Source organism: Monodon monoceros, unplaced genomic scaffold, assembly GCF_005190385.1.
Source record: "Monodon monoceros isolate NGI ecotype Baffin Bay Population unplaced genomic scaffold, NGI_Narwhal_1 Super_Scaffold_4, whole genome shotgun sequence".
In the NCBI taxonomy this organism is placed as follows: domain Eukaryota; kingdom Metazoa; phylum Chordata; class Mammalia; order Artiodactyla; family Monodontidae; genus Monodon; species Monodon monoceros.
Window position 1 is genome coordinate 6,599,826 of NW_021703781.1, and position 17,155 is coordinate 6,616,980.

Sequence of the window (17,155 nt, forward strand, 5' to 3'; positions counted from 1 at the left end):
AGGGCTCACCTGTCTGACCTGTCTGAGTACCTTAGGGGGTTCTCAGGCTTCAACCTCTCCAGAGGTTAGATAGCACGTAAGCCAAGTTCCCCCATAATTCACATTGTTAGCATAAACTTTCTGGGATGGCCTGAGGCCCCAGGTAGACAAAGACATTCTTTATCAGGCAGGATATTCTGAGGGCTTAGAGTTTATCTCCCAGGAGCGGTCAAAGTCCAGTCTCTTCTTTGTAACGTGCAACATTGGAGCATCCCAGGCCTGCTGAGTTAACCCTTTACTGTAAAGCCAGGCAGGCATTAGCACAACTGGTGAAGGGAGAGGAAATGATGTTAGTATGGGAAGGCTTCCTGAAGGAGATGACCCTAGGACTGACCAGTATTACTCATGTTTTATCTTCTTTCGCTGCTCTATGGTTATTGAACTTGGATCTTGCATTTTCAGTGTTCTCAACTGTTAGATGAGAATCTAAAAGATGAGTACTTTGAGGAGATCATGGAAGAATATGAAGATATTAGACAAGACCATTATGAGTCTCTCAAGGTAAGTGACAAAAACAGGTCCCCGTTTGTTTGGGTAACAAAATGATCCTACAGTTTTTTGTTTTTTGGTTTTTTTGGCCGCATCAGGTCTTAGTTGCGGCACGCAGGATCTTCGTTGCGGCACGCGGGCTTCTCTAGTTGTGGCCCGTGGCTCCAGGGTGCACGGGCTCGGTAGTCGCAGTGCGCGGGCTCTCTAGTTGTGGTGCACGGGCTTAGTTGCCCCACAGCATGTGGGATCTTAGTTTCCTGACCAGGGATTTAACCTGCATCCCTTGCATTGGAAGGCGGATTCTTAACCACTGGACCACCAGGGAAGTCCGATCCTACAGTTTTTAATGTGAATTTGCTGTTTGGAGGAGGGGAAGGTTTGGGATCATTTTTGGGAAGTCCTACTTTCTAGTTCACGTCAGCGTTCTTCAGTGTTCCCAGTAATTTTGGGTTATATTAAGGTTAATTTTATTTATTCCTCCAAACATGTACTGAGTAAGAAGTAGGTGTTGGGTGCTGTGCTGGCTGCCACTTATGAGAATGAATAAAACATGAGCTCATAGGCAGCAGGGAGATGGGGACTGAGTGTACTGAGGTGGTTCCCACAGATCCTTATGCTTGAGGAAATAATGGAAGAGAATGGAGACATTAGACAGGACCATTGTAAGTCTCTCTGCCTGATCGCCCGAAGCTCTCTGTGCAGAATGTTTCAAGAACTGTCCCTCTGTAGACTAGCTTCAGGAGATGCATGGAGACTAGGCATGATTACTCCTTAGAGGTCGTTGGGATACTTCTTCCTGGTTATCTGCTTGCTGGGCCTTGCGTATGGGGAGGCGGGGGGTGTATTTCAGGGGTGGCCAGGTAAGTGAAATGGGATAACAGACAGCGAGACGGGAACAAGTTTCTGAGGTGTCAGCTGGACCAGGGCACTGTGGTTGGCCTTCCCCTTCCTTAGTTTGCCTACGTTTGGCTGTTTCTTCGTTCTGCCTTCTGGGCCTCAGGGCGGTCAGTGGCCACCACTTAATCCCAGCCTCAGGTGAAGTACAGGCAGGAGGCCTCACGGTAAAGGCTGCAGGTCCGCCTTGCATTTACGTATCCATATGTAACGGGTGCTCATTGCATCTTTACTCTCTATTGTTCTGGTGCTGATGTGAAGCCATATTAGATGGAAAAGGAAGAGCTTTCTAGGATCTGAATTTTCGTGAATAAAAGCATATGTTTTCTTGCAAAACTTATTTACTAGCTTCCTTGGGCATGCTTTCATAGTAGCAGCTGAAACGCTGAGTCTCTGACTGAATAACTTTTCCTTTTTTCATAGGAAAGAAGATACTTAACCTTAAGGCAAGCTAGAGAAAGTGGTTTCCATATTGACTGGCTGTCAGAGCCTCCCCCAGGTCTGTATGGCTATTGGTTAGAGAAAAGTGCATGTGATAACTGTGCATTTACTGAGCAGCAGAATCAAACAGGCAGCTAAAAACTCTTAATTATGTTCAGTAGTGATGACGAAGGACAGTGATGATCAAAAATAAAAGTCTACAGGTGCCATTTATGGAGAACTAAACACTGTCCTGAGATTGACCTGCAGCGGCTCTGAGTCCTTGACACAGGAAGTGCTATTATCCCCACTTTTACTTGAAGAAACTGAGTTTCGGGTAATAACTTGGGAGGTTACTAGCATTCTATCTCTGATCTGTCTTCTAAACCCATACTCTTGCCTCTGTGCTTTGTTTGAGTGGGCCTCCTTCAGGTTGAAGCCAATTCTAGAGACCTGCCTAGGTGGTGCTGTCACTACCTTGGCCTAGGTCCCAGGCGGGCCCAAGTGCAGACGTGGAATGTCTAAAATTGCAAATGCCTGCGCGTTGAACAGACCTTAAAACATTGCAGTGAAGCAGGCTCTCCTATTTTTGTTCACTCTCATTCTCTCTTGGATGCTTCCCTCTTTTGATTTCTTTCATTTGGTTTCTTGCCCTTCTGATTTCTAGCCACTTTTCTTGCCTTGCATAGGTGTTCATGAAGGAATAAAATGTGTAAGACGTTTTGACAGGTTCAAAGAGGCATGTGATAGGAATGCAAAATCGAGACAGGGTGAACAGGGGTTATATTAATTGAATCCGTATTTCCAAGGTAACATCTCAAATCCACTTTCATTGCTCACGACCCCTGTGTTCTGCACGCACTCAGCAGAGTGGATTAAATTGGAAACGTAGGTGAGCTGGGTTCTAGATTCAGTCCTGCTGAGTTCAGTGCGGTTTAGTGAGAAGAAGGCAGATGGGGAGCTGGGAGGCTTGGGTTCTGATCCCAAGTGACCTTGAGCATATTGCTTCCATGTTTGACAGTTTCTAATATGTAAAAAAGGAGTTACTTTATGGAAATGTGAGGATAAAATAAGACATATAAACCTTAGAAAAAATATAAATCACTATATAGTCCAAACTCTTATTTTCTCTTTTCCTTTCAGTATGAAATTGGAAAAATATCACAAGGGGGAGCCCATTTTAGCCAAGCCAAGCGTCCAAAATACATGTCAGTGGCAATAGTCCACTGAAGGCCTGCAGCACCAGGTGGCAGTGGTGACACTTTTCAAGTGGCTGTTTAACCCCCATGTAGGGCCCCTAAGGACAACCCAGCCTTAGCGTAGTTGCAAGAAGTCAATAAAGAGAGAAGGAAAGGTTCTTCTCTCTAGGCCTTTGGTGGTAAAACCTCAAACACATCTCCAACTCTGGCCGACAGGCTCATTCAAGAATAACACCCTTGAGTGACCCGGAAGCAGAGCGTTTCCCTGACTTTCCAGGCAGGGTGACACTTCAGTCAGGAGAATAGCTGTAATTTCTTTTTCATTACCAAACAAACCAGCGTAATAGAATATTTACAAAGCAAGGATTGTCCTGTATAATAAAAAGATGACCAGGAACACATGGGGAAAAGCTACCATGAACTATGTCAAAAGGTAGAGATTTCCAGGCAAAATTAAGAAGCTGCACATACTTTTCTTTTCCTGTACTTTCACCTCTCACTGTTACTGTCTAACGAGGGAAAAACAGTCTTGAGACTTCCGTGTTATCCCTGAGCACCTGAGCGTGGTGCTTTAGTTTAAGTTCTCTGATCCTTATTTGCAGATCAGGAAACTGAGGGCATGAGGGCTGGGAAGCGGGCAGCGGAGTGGTCACCTTGGACCCCAGCCTAACCAACCGGGACTTGGTGGTGCGGGGTGGTACTGGTGCCCCAGGAAGCCCAGTGGCACCGTCTGTCTCTGAAGTCTTCACCAGTATTTCACTTAGGATCTTTTTTAGATTCACAAGGAGGTGTAAAGAAGACTGTATTGAACATTCGTGTACCTCCACCAGGCACTTAAGGAATAAGCTACTGCCCACTTAAAAAAGACAAAACCATACATGTGGGAATTACTGTGAGCCCCTCCCTCCCCTGCAGGATCTTGAATTTGATGCCTCATTTCCGTGCATTTCCGCAGACTTCGATTATGTGCATATGTTCAGTAGGCAATACATTGATCGATTATTGATTCATGTTTTTAAATTTTATGGAAGTGACCTGTTACATGTGTCTTTCTCCAGTGCTCTTTCTTTTAGTATTGTCTTCATTTGTACAAGTGAGATCAACCCCAGTCTGTCTTGTTTCTTGGGCGGGGGTGTTGGTGGGGAGGGTTGAGGGAAGAGTTTCCAAGGCCGGTGCAGTCAGTCAGCTGCAGGGGAAGAAGAGGTTTTTTTAAGATGTGCTGGCGAATTACTCCTTCTCCTCAGTAATTTCAAGTTCCCCTCTTTGTAAAACAACTCCTCCGGGTGACAGGAGGGAGGCGGAGCGTGGGAGCCAACAGAGCGGGAAGGCCTCCGGCAGGCGGCGCCAGGCATGAGTGGCACTGAGCTCCAGGCCGGCGCCAGGGTTCACGCCTCTCACTCTGTCCTGTAGTGAAGCCCACATTCCTTGGGACTCGGGTCTTTGAAGACTACGACCTGCAGAAGCTGGTGGACTACATTGACTGGAAGCCTTTCTTCGATGTCTGGCAGCTCCGGGGCAAATACCCAAACCGAGGCTTTCCCAAGATATTTGACGACAAAGCTGTAGGTTAGTTCAGTAAGTCCTTCCATCCTGCCCTGGTATCCGAGACATGGTCTTGGGACTTTGAAGACAAGAATAGGTGGTGAGCAGCGGGGTGGATTATGCAGGAGAGAGTTTACTGTTATAACATGATGTAGGGTACTGTTCCATCCGCTCGGCTCTTTGACAGTTTGCAATCTGCTGGGTTGGTCCTTATTTACTGACTACATTTCGCATTTCATTTATCCATTCTTTACTAAATGTTTATTGACATCAGTTACATGCTGGGCACTGGGGATAAACAAAAGAAAAATGTATCAAAAAGAAGATGTATCATCGCTGCTGTCTGGTACCTGGCTGGCTGGTGCAGCATTGGAGGGTGATTTCCGTACAGCAGGACGAGCTCCTGCTGCGGGACCAAGGCCCAGCTTCTGTGGACACAGGGAAATGAGACAGACCTCAGAGTGGGACATCAGGAGAGGCTTCCTGGAGGAGGTGGTGTTTGAACTGCTTTTTGAAGATTAGTGGGAGCTACTGGGCCTGGGACTGGGCATGTGAGGTGGTGATGAAGAAAAGGACACTCCAGGCCGAGGAGACCGAGTGGGAAGGCACAGACACGTGGGCTGACTTGGGGACCGGCAAGGAGGCTATTGTGCCTGCTGGGGAGGGGCTGGGGGTGACAAGCTAGTTGATAGATAAACTGCTAGCCCTGCGTCTCGCTGTCAGCCCTGCCCCCAGAGACATGGGACCGAAACACTAAGCCCTTCAAAGGGTTCTGTAACAGCCAGCTCAGAGCGAAGTGGGGGGTGGACTGGTGGGTGTGTGGGGTTAGGGCTGAGGGGAGCCTGGGAGAGTGGCCCTTGCCCACTTCCTGGGGGGGCCCTGGGGTGTGTGTTAGGTGCTGTGACTCAGCGGCTCTCAGGCTAGCCGAGGTGCAGCAGTGGGCAAGGGCCTCTCATTCTGATCTGCTCCCGGGTGATCACAGATGAGCAGTTGAGTGGCTGAAGCAGGGCTGGCCAGGCCCGGAAAGCCTAACCCTAACCCTGCTGGCTCCCGCCGGAGCCAGGTGAGGGCCTGACGGGCCCTGGGCTGGGCCATCCAGGAGCAGCACTGAAGCCACACTCCACTCCTCAGGCTGTTCTGCACCCCCAGGGGTCACGGCGAGGTCAGGGGAGCTGTCTGTGCACGAGGAACGTGGTGGTGGAAGGGTCTGGCCTGCCTTGTCTCGCTCTCTGTCTGGCACATTGCTGCGGGGAGCCAAGAGCTGGCTCTCTGCCTTTTGTTAAATGGAAAAATAAGTGGCTTGAGCTGGCGAAGCAGACTGTGTCCGGGAGCTGCACTTAGCAGAACTGCTGAACCCTTAGCTCATGCACCTGGGGTTGCTGATGGCAAACACTGATTTTTAAAGTATTTAAGGGGAAAAGAGAGGGGTGAAGAGAGAAGATGACTGAGGAGAGGTAGTAGTTTTAAAAAGAAGCATTCTTTGCTGGTAATTATTGGCATCTCTAAGTGAATTCTTACGATATTTTCCTAACAGGTGAAGAAGCCAAAAAAGTCTATGATGATGCCCAAAATATGCTGCAGGCACTGATTAGTCAGAAGCAGCTCCACGCCAGGGGCGTGGTTGGGTTCTGGCCAGCGCAGAGCAGCCAGGACGACATCCACCTGTATGCGGAGGGCGCGGCACCCCAGGCCATGGAGCCCATCGCCACCTTCTACGGACTCAGGCAGCAGGTGCGGAGGCCGTGCGGCCAGCGGACACATTGCCCTACTCTTTGTTTTAGGCACTCACAAAACATAAATAAGAATGGTGTAAGTTTGAACTTCGTGTAAGCATAGCTCTGCCCCACCTCACCCCAAATGACCAGTCACAGCCCCGAGCCCAAGGCATTTGTGATATAGAGAAGGGGCCAGTGTGGGTTTAGAAGCTGGGCCTCTCGGGCACCAGCAGGAGGGAGGTGTTTCCTGTCGGGGTTGGATGGGTGAGGAGAAACACTGCTGCTGCCTCGGGGGGTCATGCACAGGTGGACATTCACTTGCTCAAGAACATTGGTTTGCATCCGGGCCTGTCATTAAAATAGTGGCGGCTCCTTACTCAAGGCGGGGGCGGGGGGGGGGGAGCAGACATTCGCTGGATGTCTGCCAGGGGCCAGCTGCTTAGCAGGGCACTTAATGGACCATCTTGTTTCATTTCCACACAACCTGTTGTCGGGCAGTTTATATGTTTCCATTTTGCAGAGGTGAAAACGAAAGCTGATGGAGAGTGCGCTGAGCTGCGCAGCTCGGAGGGGAGAGCCCAGCCTGTCCACACCCCGATGGCTGTTCTCTCATGCCACTGGCTTCTCCCGGGTCATAGAACAGGCTCTCCTCCACACGGCTCCCTCTCCTATGACCCCACCTTTAAACATGCAAATCTGTAAGCATGTCCCTTTAGCTGCTATAAAAAATGAGCTGGGGCTTCCCTGGTGGCACAGTGGTTGAGAGTCCACCTGCCGATGCATGGGACACGGGTTTGTGCCCCGGTCCGGGAAGATCCCACATGCCGCGGAGCGGCTGGGCCCGTGGGCCATGGCCGCTGAGCGTGCGCGTCCGGAGCCTGTGCTCCGCAACGGGAGAGGCCACAACAGTGAGAGGCCTGCGTACCGCAAAAAAAAAAAAAAAACTGCCCTGATCAAGAATCGGAGCCAGAATTCACCAGTCATTAACAAAGGACAGTAGCAAGTGATTCTCGCATGGTCTTATTACCATTTTCAGTCATTCAGGAGTGATAGTATTGCTTTTAATCATAATCACAATGTAATTCATAATGTCAGATGTTTTAACTATAACCACGTCTGAGGGAATCCTTAAACTTGGGACATTAAACAGTACCATAACAAGTTAAACGGGGACAGCTACACCATTACTGTGTGCACCCAGGCCCGGTACATCCTCAGTCTCTGCACCCAGGCCTGGTGCATCCTCACTCCGTGCACTCAGGCTCAGACACCTCAGAGCACAAGAGGATTCTAATGTTAAGTTCTAGCCCCTCCTCACTAGGGAACTGGTGACTTTTCTTTTAAAGAAGTAATTAAGGTCAGAAACCTCCACCCTGGCCTGAATTTCCATCCTTCAAGTCCTGTGTCCTCTGACCTCTTTTTACATCCAACACCATTCATGTCCAGGCAGTCTGTGAGGGACTGTATTAGGGCATTTAATATAATGACTTTTCAAAGTACGTGTATTACCTACCCAGATAGCTATTTCTAAGGATGTGCTTTTTTCCAGTACGCTGGAAAATTCTGGCTGCAGCGACTTACTGCTCCGGGAGTCTTCTGTTCTGAGTGGCTCTGATCGCTGTCTATTTTAAAGAGCTGTGTGGCTCTGTGACCTGTCTCTCCTTGTGGTGCTGGGAAACTTTGTATCTCCTGGCTTTTGTTAACAAAGAACAGTTGTTGGGCAGAGTACAAGTGGAAGGCAGCTCCTCCCTGCATAGCTGGCCCTGGCTCTGTGACATTTCCACTTGCCTTTATCAAATACCTTCTTGTCTGCAGCCACTTAACTGTTTTTTGCCCAGTGTCGATTAGACTGTACTTGTTTCCAGAGCTGGCAAGCAAATAGCTGTGAAGCTTCTGGGTTGACTGCTCATTAATTGATCTTTCCTAAGCAGTGTTGTATAGTGGTCAAGAGCATTGGTTGTGGATCAGACCCATGGGCCTGCCACTGTCTGACCTTGAACTAGTTCTTCAAGCTCTCGCTGCCTTGGATTTCTTGTATAAAATGGAGCTGGTGGTGTCACTTACTTCACAAGGTTGTTGAGAGGATTGGATTAGTTAATTCGTATAAAGCACCAAGACCAGTGCCTGACACAGTCAGCACTCAGTAAATATTAGTCATTTGTTATTTACCTTCTCAGCAAACGTGTTGATTGTGAAGTATGTGTAAGACCCTATTTGTCAGCTCAGTAGCAGGGATAAGTCAGTCATCAGCTGAAGATGGAAAGCAGGCGAGGATGGCCACCTGGCCTGAGGAGAGAACCCCAGAAGCAGATCCTGCTCAATTTTTTGATTGGTTTCAGGCCAGCCCAGCAGTGTCCTTAGCCATGGTGGACAGCACGTGGCCCTGTGTTGCTGACCTTAGCCGTTTGTTGAACTGCTTCTGTCGATGTAAAGTAGAGGCTTACACACTTAGTGGACCCCTTTTGAACATAACTTTAGGATTTAATGTGGGTCTTGAATTGAAAACACTTTTGGAGGAAAAGAAAACCTTTTTATATGAATATTTAGGGTTCCACTTCCTGTAGGCATTCAGTAAATGTTTGCTCAGTGTGTGAATGAGCGAGTTAACTGGTTTCTTGACTGTGTATGTCATTTCATGTCATATCTTTCTAAAAATCTCGTTCCATTTATTTATTCAACACATGTTTATTGAACACTCACTACATATCAGGCGCTCTTCTAAGTGCTGGGGATGTAACAGTGAACAAAACAGACAGCCCCATTTGAAGCTGTATTCTTTGGAAGGTGCTCGATTGCTCTTCTCTGTGTGTTGGTGCCAATTCCATGCTAATGGCCACTCTGCCCACTCCTTGTGTTTCAAGGCCGAGAAGGACTCTGCCAGCGCAGACCCCTACCTCTGCCTCTCGGACTTCATCGCCCCTCTGCACTCGGGCGTCCCTGACTACCTGGGTCTGTTTGCCGTCGCCTGCTTCGGGGTGGAGGAGCTGAGCAAGGCCTACGAGGAAGAGTGTGACGACTACAGCAGCATCATGGTCAAGGCGCTGGGGGACCGGCTGGCCGAGGTAGAGCTGCGGTGCCCTGAGGCCAGAGTGCGCGTGCACGTGTGCATGTGCGTGTGTGTGTGTTTGGCTCTAACAGCACACATACTCTTAAATCCTGTATTTTCGAGTCACTCTCACGCCTCATCTCTGGGCACAGAGTAGCCTTCAGCGATGCTGTAGTTGGAGTGGCCCGTGGAGCCTTGACTTCATTGTCTTGGTTCTGGTGTCACCCTGTGCTTGTGATTTGATGTTTTCCAGAGGACCCTGCAAAAAGCCAAACAGGTTCTGTTTCAGAGCTTCTCGTTCTGATGTTGGGCTCGCCTGTAGATCCCTCATCTTCCTCTGTCGGGTGGGGCAGCCTAAGCTGTGGGAGCTGCTCCCCTTTTCCCGAGGCTCACAGCAGAGTCACTGGCTGCTGTCATGGTCCCCGCTCCTCCTTCTGGCCACCATAAGCTGTAGCCTGAGCGTCAGAGAAAGGTCTGAAGGGCCTCGGGTCCTCGGATCATTGAATACGATCCTTGAGAGCCCGGGCTGAGGCCAGAACCGAGCCGCAGAGCAGCTGATGACAGCACAGATGAGCTGAGCCTCCGGCCCATCCCTCTCGCCGGTTCCCCCACCTGCTGTCGGGCCAGGGAGGTGTGTTTGCGGGCGGGACGGAGGGCAGGAGAAGGGCTCCCGCCTCCATCCGACGGCGTGTTCCGCCCCAGGCCTTCGCCGAGGAGCTGCACGCACGGGTCCGCAGGGAGCTGTGGGGCTACTGTGGCGGCGAGGAGCTGGACGTGGCCGACCTGCGGAGGCTGCGCTACGAGGGCATCCGGCCGGCGCCCGGCTACCCCAGCCAGCCCGACCACACCGAGAAGCTGACCATGTGGAGGCTGGCGGACGTGGAGCGGCACACAGGTCAGCACCGGGCAGGCGCGCATCCTGCCTCATGTTACACACACGGTAGCTGAGGGAAGGCGTGCGGATGGAGCAGGTGGGAGACACGGAGAGGCTTACAGTGAGATCCCTGATCCCATCGTTTCTCACTTCCAGCAGTGTGTTCTAGTCCTTCACCTCCATATTATTATTATTATTTATTATTATTATTTTTTGCGGTACGTGGGCCTCTCACTGCCGTGGCCTCTCCCACTGCGGAGCGCAGGCTCCGGACGTGCAGGCTCAGCAGCCACGGCTCACGGGCCCAGCCGCTCCGCGGCGTGTGGGATCCTCCCGGACCGGGGCACGAACCCGTGTCCCCCACATCAGCAGGCGGACTTTCAACCACTGCGCCACCAGGGAAGCCCATATATTATTATTATTTTAACAGGAGGAAAAGAAACTCATTTCAATTCGTGCACATGGAGGCCCTGTAGAATTATTGTTGAGTAGTGGTCTTTTATCACCATTTTCAGGTTTATCAGTTTTCATTATTTTCTTTTCACCTACAATAGATGGGAGCTTAGCTGACTCACACCAGCCCGTACATCCCCTGCCCCATTTTCCTATTACACGTGTGTTACTGTTTTCAGTCTCTCCACTATTGAGTGACCTTTGTAACCTTTAATAATGTATTTCACGTCACCCTCTCCTTCCACCACTTCTAGGAGTGTCTCTGGACCCTCGTCTCACAGAATTCCCACCCTTCCCTTCCGCTCCCTCTCTCTTTACTTCTACACCACTGTGAACACAGTGTACTGTTTTCAGTGGAGTTCATCAAAAGCGTGCCATCCACGCCGAAGACGTTAAAGGAATGTAGATGGACATGAAGAGCTATGAGGCTCATTGAATCTGGGCTGGCAGGGATGGCACCGGCTCCAGGAGACAGGAGACGGGGACTTGGGGACCCGTTTCTGCCGTAAGCCAGCTGGGTGATCTTTGGCAAAGCACCGAACCTTTACGTCGCTCCATTGCCTTGTCCAGAAAGTGAATGGCATAGATTAGATAGCCTTGGTGTGGGCTCATCCTCAATGGGGCCTGGCTGGCTGTCATTCCCCTAGTGGCCTTGGCCTCACAGGTGCGCTTGGAGATCCAGGTGGTGTCCCCATCTGCAGGGTTGGAGTCCTTGTCTAGAAGGCCCAGGCGTAACCTCCATGGCTGATCTTGGAGGGCAGGTATAAGAATGTAGAGAGTCTTTTCCAGGCCTCTCCCCCCAGGTTAGAGGAGATCTGCACATCCTGAATTTGTTCATCCCTTCGGCGGGAATTTGCTAGACGAATCTGCTCACATCTTTCATGCTGTGTTACGTGTCCACCTGGAAGGCACAAGCTCACTCTCATTCACCTGTAAACAAGAATATACTGGGAGCCTACCACTCGGCAGGCCTGTCTCAGCACTGAAGAAACTAACGTTTCTCCCCATGCTGCTCTCCCCAGGCATTAGGTTGACAGAATCGCTGGCCATGGCACCTGCTTCAGCAGTATCCGGCCTTTACTTCTCCAATTTGAGGTCCAGATATTTTGCCGTGGGGAAAATTTCCAAGGATCAGGTAGGTTAGCTGTTTCATTGTGTGTGGCATCCCTAGATGCCTGTCTTGTTTTGAATGGAACTGTTAAACCTGTTTTATTTTACATGTGAGTGAGAATAAAATGAGAGGGTAAGGATGAAGAAATGTACTCCAGTTTATGTCTTGATTTGATTTCAGCCCACTGCCCCATTTCTCGCCCTGCCGTTTACACAGAGACCAACCCTCCCGCACCCCTGCCACACACACACCCCAGCCAGGCTCTCAGCCTGAGGTAGATACGACATGTTGTTTTTCTGCCTGGAAAATAAGGCACCTCGATGAATAGATAGATATCTGTCTCTGTTTAACTCAGTGGATTACTATTAAGGCAAAAGACATAAAACGTACTTAATGTATCTTGGCGAATGCTGTGTAAACTTGAGTTCACAAAGTCTTATCATTTTGGTTTAATGAACTACTTTTAATCTTTTGCAGATTGAGGATTATGCTTTGAGGAAGAGCATGTCTGTGGCCGAGGTTGAGAAATGGCTGGGACCCATTCTGGGATATGATACAGAATAACTTCTTTTTTTTTTTTAACCTTGTCTATACTTGTTTCCTCAAAGAAACACAGTCAAAAGTGCCTTAATAATAACAGCACAGCGGCCGCGAGCCTATCTGCATCTGGTTGACCTTTGTGCCACTCCAGGTTGTGGACGTTTGGTGGGACCTTGTGGAAGAACAGAGTGTTCCTACAGTTCTTGGAAAACAAGCAGCTGTTTCCCAGGGGACTTTGAATGAAGAGCAGTGAGCAAGATCCGGGGGGGTCCCCGGTCCCTCGGGACTAGGACAAGCCGGAGATGGAGGTCTTTTGCATTTCAAAGCAAGTCAACTTGCTTTTTTCATTTTTACCCCAGACCTAGGAGACCATTTCTTCCTTTCTTTCTTTTTTCTTTTTTTCTTTCTTTCTTCTTTCTCAGAGAAAAGGCTGAAAGTCAGTTGAATAGGGGTATGTGACCCTGTGGCAGAGTGATGCTGTGAGCAACGGGGCATTTTGTCCTGAGTGGTTAGAGCGGTTACTCTGACAGGGGAGAAGCATCACTGTGCTCTCTCTCCCGAGACCTCCTTTTCTGAAGCCTCGATTAGACGCCTGCAGAAATCCCTGTGGCCAGAGGCATGCTCTTCCCACTGGCCTATCAGAGGTACTCAGGCTGCTGCTGGCCCTGGCAGGTCAGATACAGTCACGTTCTCCAAGCATTTTGTCCTCTCGTGATCTCATATTCCCTCACCCTGAGGGGGGAAAAAGGAGGTGGGCAGAGAGAGTGGCCGCTAAGGGTAGTGAACAGCCTTGGGTTGTTTTCCAGAACTGAGTAGGCTCTCGGCTCAGCTGCGTGTCCGTGCAGCGTGGATAGGTGAGCAGCATCACTCCGCTCAGTTCTTCCTTTTCGGCGCTGCCCCAGCTCCAGACTCGCACGATATGGGAACAGCATGTGGACTTGTTTGTGGTCATCGCAGGGAGATGGTTAAGAACCAGGGCTTTGAAGTCAGACACACCCAGATTCGCGTTTCAGGTTTGCTGCGTTCTTGCTGTGCAACTGAAGTATCAGCACGATTTTCTCATCTGTGAAATGGAGACAAGAGAGACTAGCTCCTCTCTCACAGGCAGGAGGTGTGGATTAAAGGAGATGATGCACGTAGGCAGGTAACATGGGCTGCGGTGCACAGTGAGAGCTTGATAGACGGCAGCTTCTGTAGAGATCTCTAGGGGGTCCCCGAGCTCAGCACAGGGTAGGTGCTCATGGAAAGGGAATAAGAGATTAATGGAGGTGAAAAGATACTGGGGAAATGCATATGGGAACGACCGTGTTGAATATACTAGGTACCCCTTCTGGGATTAGAGCCCCATTGAACACAGTGACTGGAGAGAGAAGCTACTGTCTATGTCATAGGCACCATCAGCCTTCATTGTCTGTGAGACAGTGCCCCCTCCCCTCATGATGTAAGCTGGCCTTGCCCCAAAGCAGTTATCAAATATACACTCAGGTACATTGGAGGTGAAAGGGGAAAAAAAACTTAGCAAATGATAATCCTGCATAACTGTAGCATAAACATGTTTACCTGCAGAGTAACATGCCTTCTTAGGCATCGCTTGCCCTTAAAGTGAAGAGAGTTATATGCTTTCTTTAGGTCCATTTAATCTGTGCTAGATTGAGACGGGGACTCATTTTCCCCGAGATGCTCAGGTGGAGGACTTATTTTCTCTTCCATAGCAGGTATGTTATTCTAGGTGGTGGCACATCCTTTTTTAAGAAAGAATAACCCCCTCCAAATATTTTAATGTATTTTATCCGAATTACAGTTGCTAAGAGTCTCCCAGTTTCATTAAGTATGTACCATATCTTTTCTCAACTAGTTATGTGTTGGAATGGCTTCCTTAAATGTATTGTTGATCTAATCCCATGATGGATGCCTTTTATCTAAAGACAAAAACAATTTGTGCAAGTTCGAGTGCCTATATGTTCATTAAAGAATATAGAATATAGCTTGAAAATCCCTTAGTTTATGTCAGGTGACCTCAAAGGCAGGAAGGTGACCATTCTGCAGCCGGGGTCTTTTCTGTGTCTCTGCAGGTACGTCCAGAACCTCTCCTTGTCATCACCGTCCGTGGCTCTCACATCCACTCACTCACTCTCATCATTTCCATTAGGGATCCCATTTTTATTTTTTCCCTCTAAAGAAGCACTTGTTCGGAACCTTCCTTACTCTGCTGCTCACCCTGCTGTCTGTAACGTGGAGGCTGATGTGTAGGATGGTGGTTGAGGTCAGGTCCTACAGCGCCCTGTTTCTCATCTGAGATATTCTGCTGTCAGCCTCCCTCTATTCACAGCTGAGCTCATTTAGAGAAGAGTCTGCCCTCTTTCCGTTTCTCTCAGGCTTGTCCTCGACAAATATCCGAGTGTCTACTCTGTGCCAACCACCTTCTCCTCCCATACTGTCTTTAACTCAGTGAAGTTAGGTTTTTTCTTGTTGTTTGGTTTTTTTACCCATCTCTTCTGTCATTAGTGCCCTCTTAATTGTTAGATCCTGTGGCCTTCCCAGTGATCTTTCTTCTCTGGCTTTGGGCAATATTAACCACTTCTTCAAAAATCTCCTTTCCCTGGTTCCCCCTTGACTTCACTCTTCTGATTTACCTTCCATGTTTCTTGTAATTTCTTAGCTACTTTCATAGTTTTCTCTTCCTCTGCCCGTTTAAAGCCTGGTCCTCATGAGCCTGTCACTAGTTAACTTCTTAGTCATACAGTTTCAGTGGGCAATCTCTCCAGACTCCTCTGTGCTGAATCACACCAAAGACTCGGTGTGTCTCAAACCAGTGTCATCTTACTCTTCTCGAATTCTCAGTGTACTCAGCAACAAACCTCAAACACACCCCATCTTTTTCTTGGACTCTTGCAGCTATCTAAAAAATTTGCACATGAAAGACACGCTTGTCCTCCTTTTAGTTGAGAAGGTAAAATACATGTTTGAGGCAGGCAGTGTTTAGGTTAAGGCTTGACTGAGGATTTGAAGGATAAAGATGAAGAAGCAAGGTAGAGACAAATGAAGAACTACAGTATCTTTGTTCATGAAGGTAGTAAGGGTATCAAACCTCCCAAAAATGATCTACAGATTCAATGCCATTTCCAGCAGAAATTCCAACAGGTTTTGTTGGATGTGACAGGCAGATATCTGAACATCTGTGGAATAGCAAAGGACGAAGATGGCTGGCTGCTTCTGACTATAATGAGGAGGTTGAGGGGACCTTTTACAAGACAGTAAGTTTTATTACAGAGTTTGTGTTGTATGTGGTGCAGAAGTAGGCGCTCTGAGCAGTGCAGCGAGCTAAGGAGCCTGAGAAATAGCCCAGGTGTATATGCTGCCCTTTGAGATGTGATGAGGTGGCATGGCAGGTCAGTGGGGGCAGGAAGTGTGGCTCCATAAGTAGTGCTAGAATAACGGTTATCCTTATGGAAAACAATGAAATGGATTTCTGCCTCATACCTTACCTAGCAATCAATTCCAAATACATTAAGGTTTTGATTACGAAAAGCAAATACTTAAATGTTTGCATGGAAAAAAACCTTAGGGCCGGAAAGAATCTCTTGAGACATGCTAATCATAAAAGAAAAGATGATTAAATCAAATATATTAAAACTAGCACTTAAGTTAAGCTAACAATTTAGTGTAGTGGAAAGACAAACCAAGACTTGACATTTACGATACAGTTAACCGAGAAAGGAGTAGTAAGCAGAATATATAGAGAATTACTAATTTTTAAAAAAAAACAGAAAATAGCCGTCCTCTTCCGGGGACGGTATCTAGAGGCATTCAGGATGGTCCAGCGTTTGACATACAATTGTAGGCTGTCCTACAATACAGTCTCTAACAAAACCAGCCTGTCCCGAACCCCTGGTAATAGAATTGTTTACCTTTATACCAAGAAGATTAGGAAAACACCAAAATCCGCCTGTGGCGTGTGCTCAGGCCGACTTCAAGGAGTTCGCACTGTGAGACTTTAAGTTCTTGTGAGATTGTCTAAAACAAAAAAACATGTCAGCCGGGCCTATGGTGGTTCCATGTGTGCTAAATGTGTCCGTGACAGGATCGAGCACACTTTCCTTATTGAGGAGCAGAAAATGGTTGTGAAAGTGTTGAAAGTACAAGCACAGAGTCAGAAAGCTTTATTTAGCTTTTGTATTTAAAAGTGAACCCTTTTTGAGTAATAAAAAATATTAGAAAGTACAAAAAAAAGAAAAACAGAAGAAACTTGAATAGACATTTCACAAGAAGAGGAAATACATAGGGCTTATAAATGAGTAGAAACTAGAAACCTTGGAGATACGAATTAAGACCACAATGAGCTTGCAGTTTATATCCATAAGATTTGTAAAATTAAGGAGTCTGACAGCACCAGGTGCTGAATGTGAGCTCATCATTGTGTGGATGTGTAGACAGGCACCTCGGCTTTAGAAAACAACTACACCTCACAGAGTTGAACATTTGCATACTTCAGGATCTAGCTTATGACTCCACCTCCCAGTTGTGTATCCAGTAAACTCTTACATTTGTGTACCAGCAGGTGTGTACAAAAATGGTTATAGTAACATCTTCATAATAGTTAATAACGGGAAAAACTGAAATGCCATTCTGTCTACAAGAGAATGTTTAAGTAAATTAGATATATTCACACTACGGGATATTATTCTGTAGTGACAAGAGGTGAACTACAGCTATACCTGACAATAAGAATGAATCTCAGAAAATATTAAGAAAAAAAAAGCAAGTCCCAGGGTATGGTTGAGACTACTTTTATTGAGCTCAAAACCAAGCAAAACCAAAGAGTACATTGTCTAA

General features: G+C 47.9%; 1 protein-coding gene and 1 pseudogene across 5 annotated transcripts in view; both read left to right on the forward strand.

The window, feature by feature from the left end:
• MTR (5-methyltetrahydrofolate-homocysteine methyltransferase) overlaps nucleotides 1–16,676 on the forward strand; it is a 117,479-nt gene extending 100,803 nt beyond the window's left edge. For all 5 annotated transcript variants that reach the window (XM_029245051.1, XM_029245054.1, XM_029245052.1 and 2 more), the window contains 8 exons: nucleotides 442–540; nucleotides 1,846–1,921; nucleotides 4,452–4,607; nucleotides 6,118–6,314; nucleotides 9,160–9,360; nucleotides 10,047–10,239; nucleotides 11,694–11,806; nucleotides 12,260–16,676. In XM_029245051.1, the coding sequence (XP_029100884.1) occupies nucleotides 442–540; nucleotides 1,846–1,921; nucleotides 4,452–4,607; nucleotides 6,118–6,314; nucleotides 9,160–9,360; nucleotides 10,047–10,239; nucleotides 11,694–11,806; nucleotides 12,260–12,346 (1,122 nt within the window). In that variant the 3' untranslated portion in view covers nucleotides 12,347–16,676. The remainder of the gene's footprint in view (nucleotides 1–441; nucleotides 541–1,845; nucleotides 1,922–4,451; nucleotides 4,608–6,117; nucleotides 6,315–9,159; nucleotides 9,361–10,046; nucleotides 10,240–11,693; nucleotides 11,807–12,259) is intronic.
• On the forward strand, nucleotides 13,116–16,694 carry LOC114908669 (annotated as a pseudogene).
• Nucleotides 16,695–17,155: the final 461 nt, after the last annotated feature.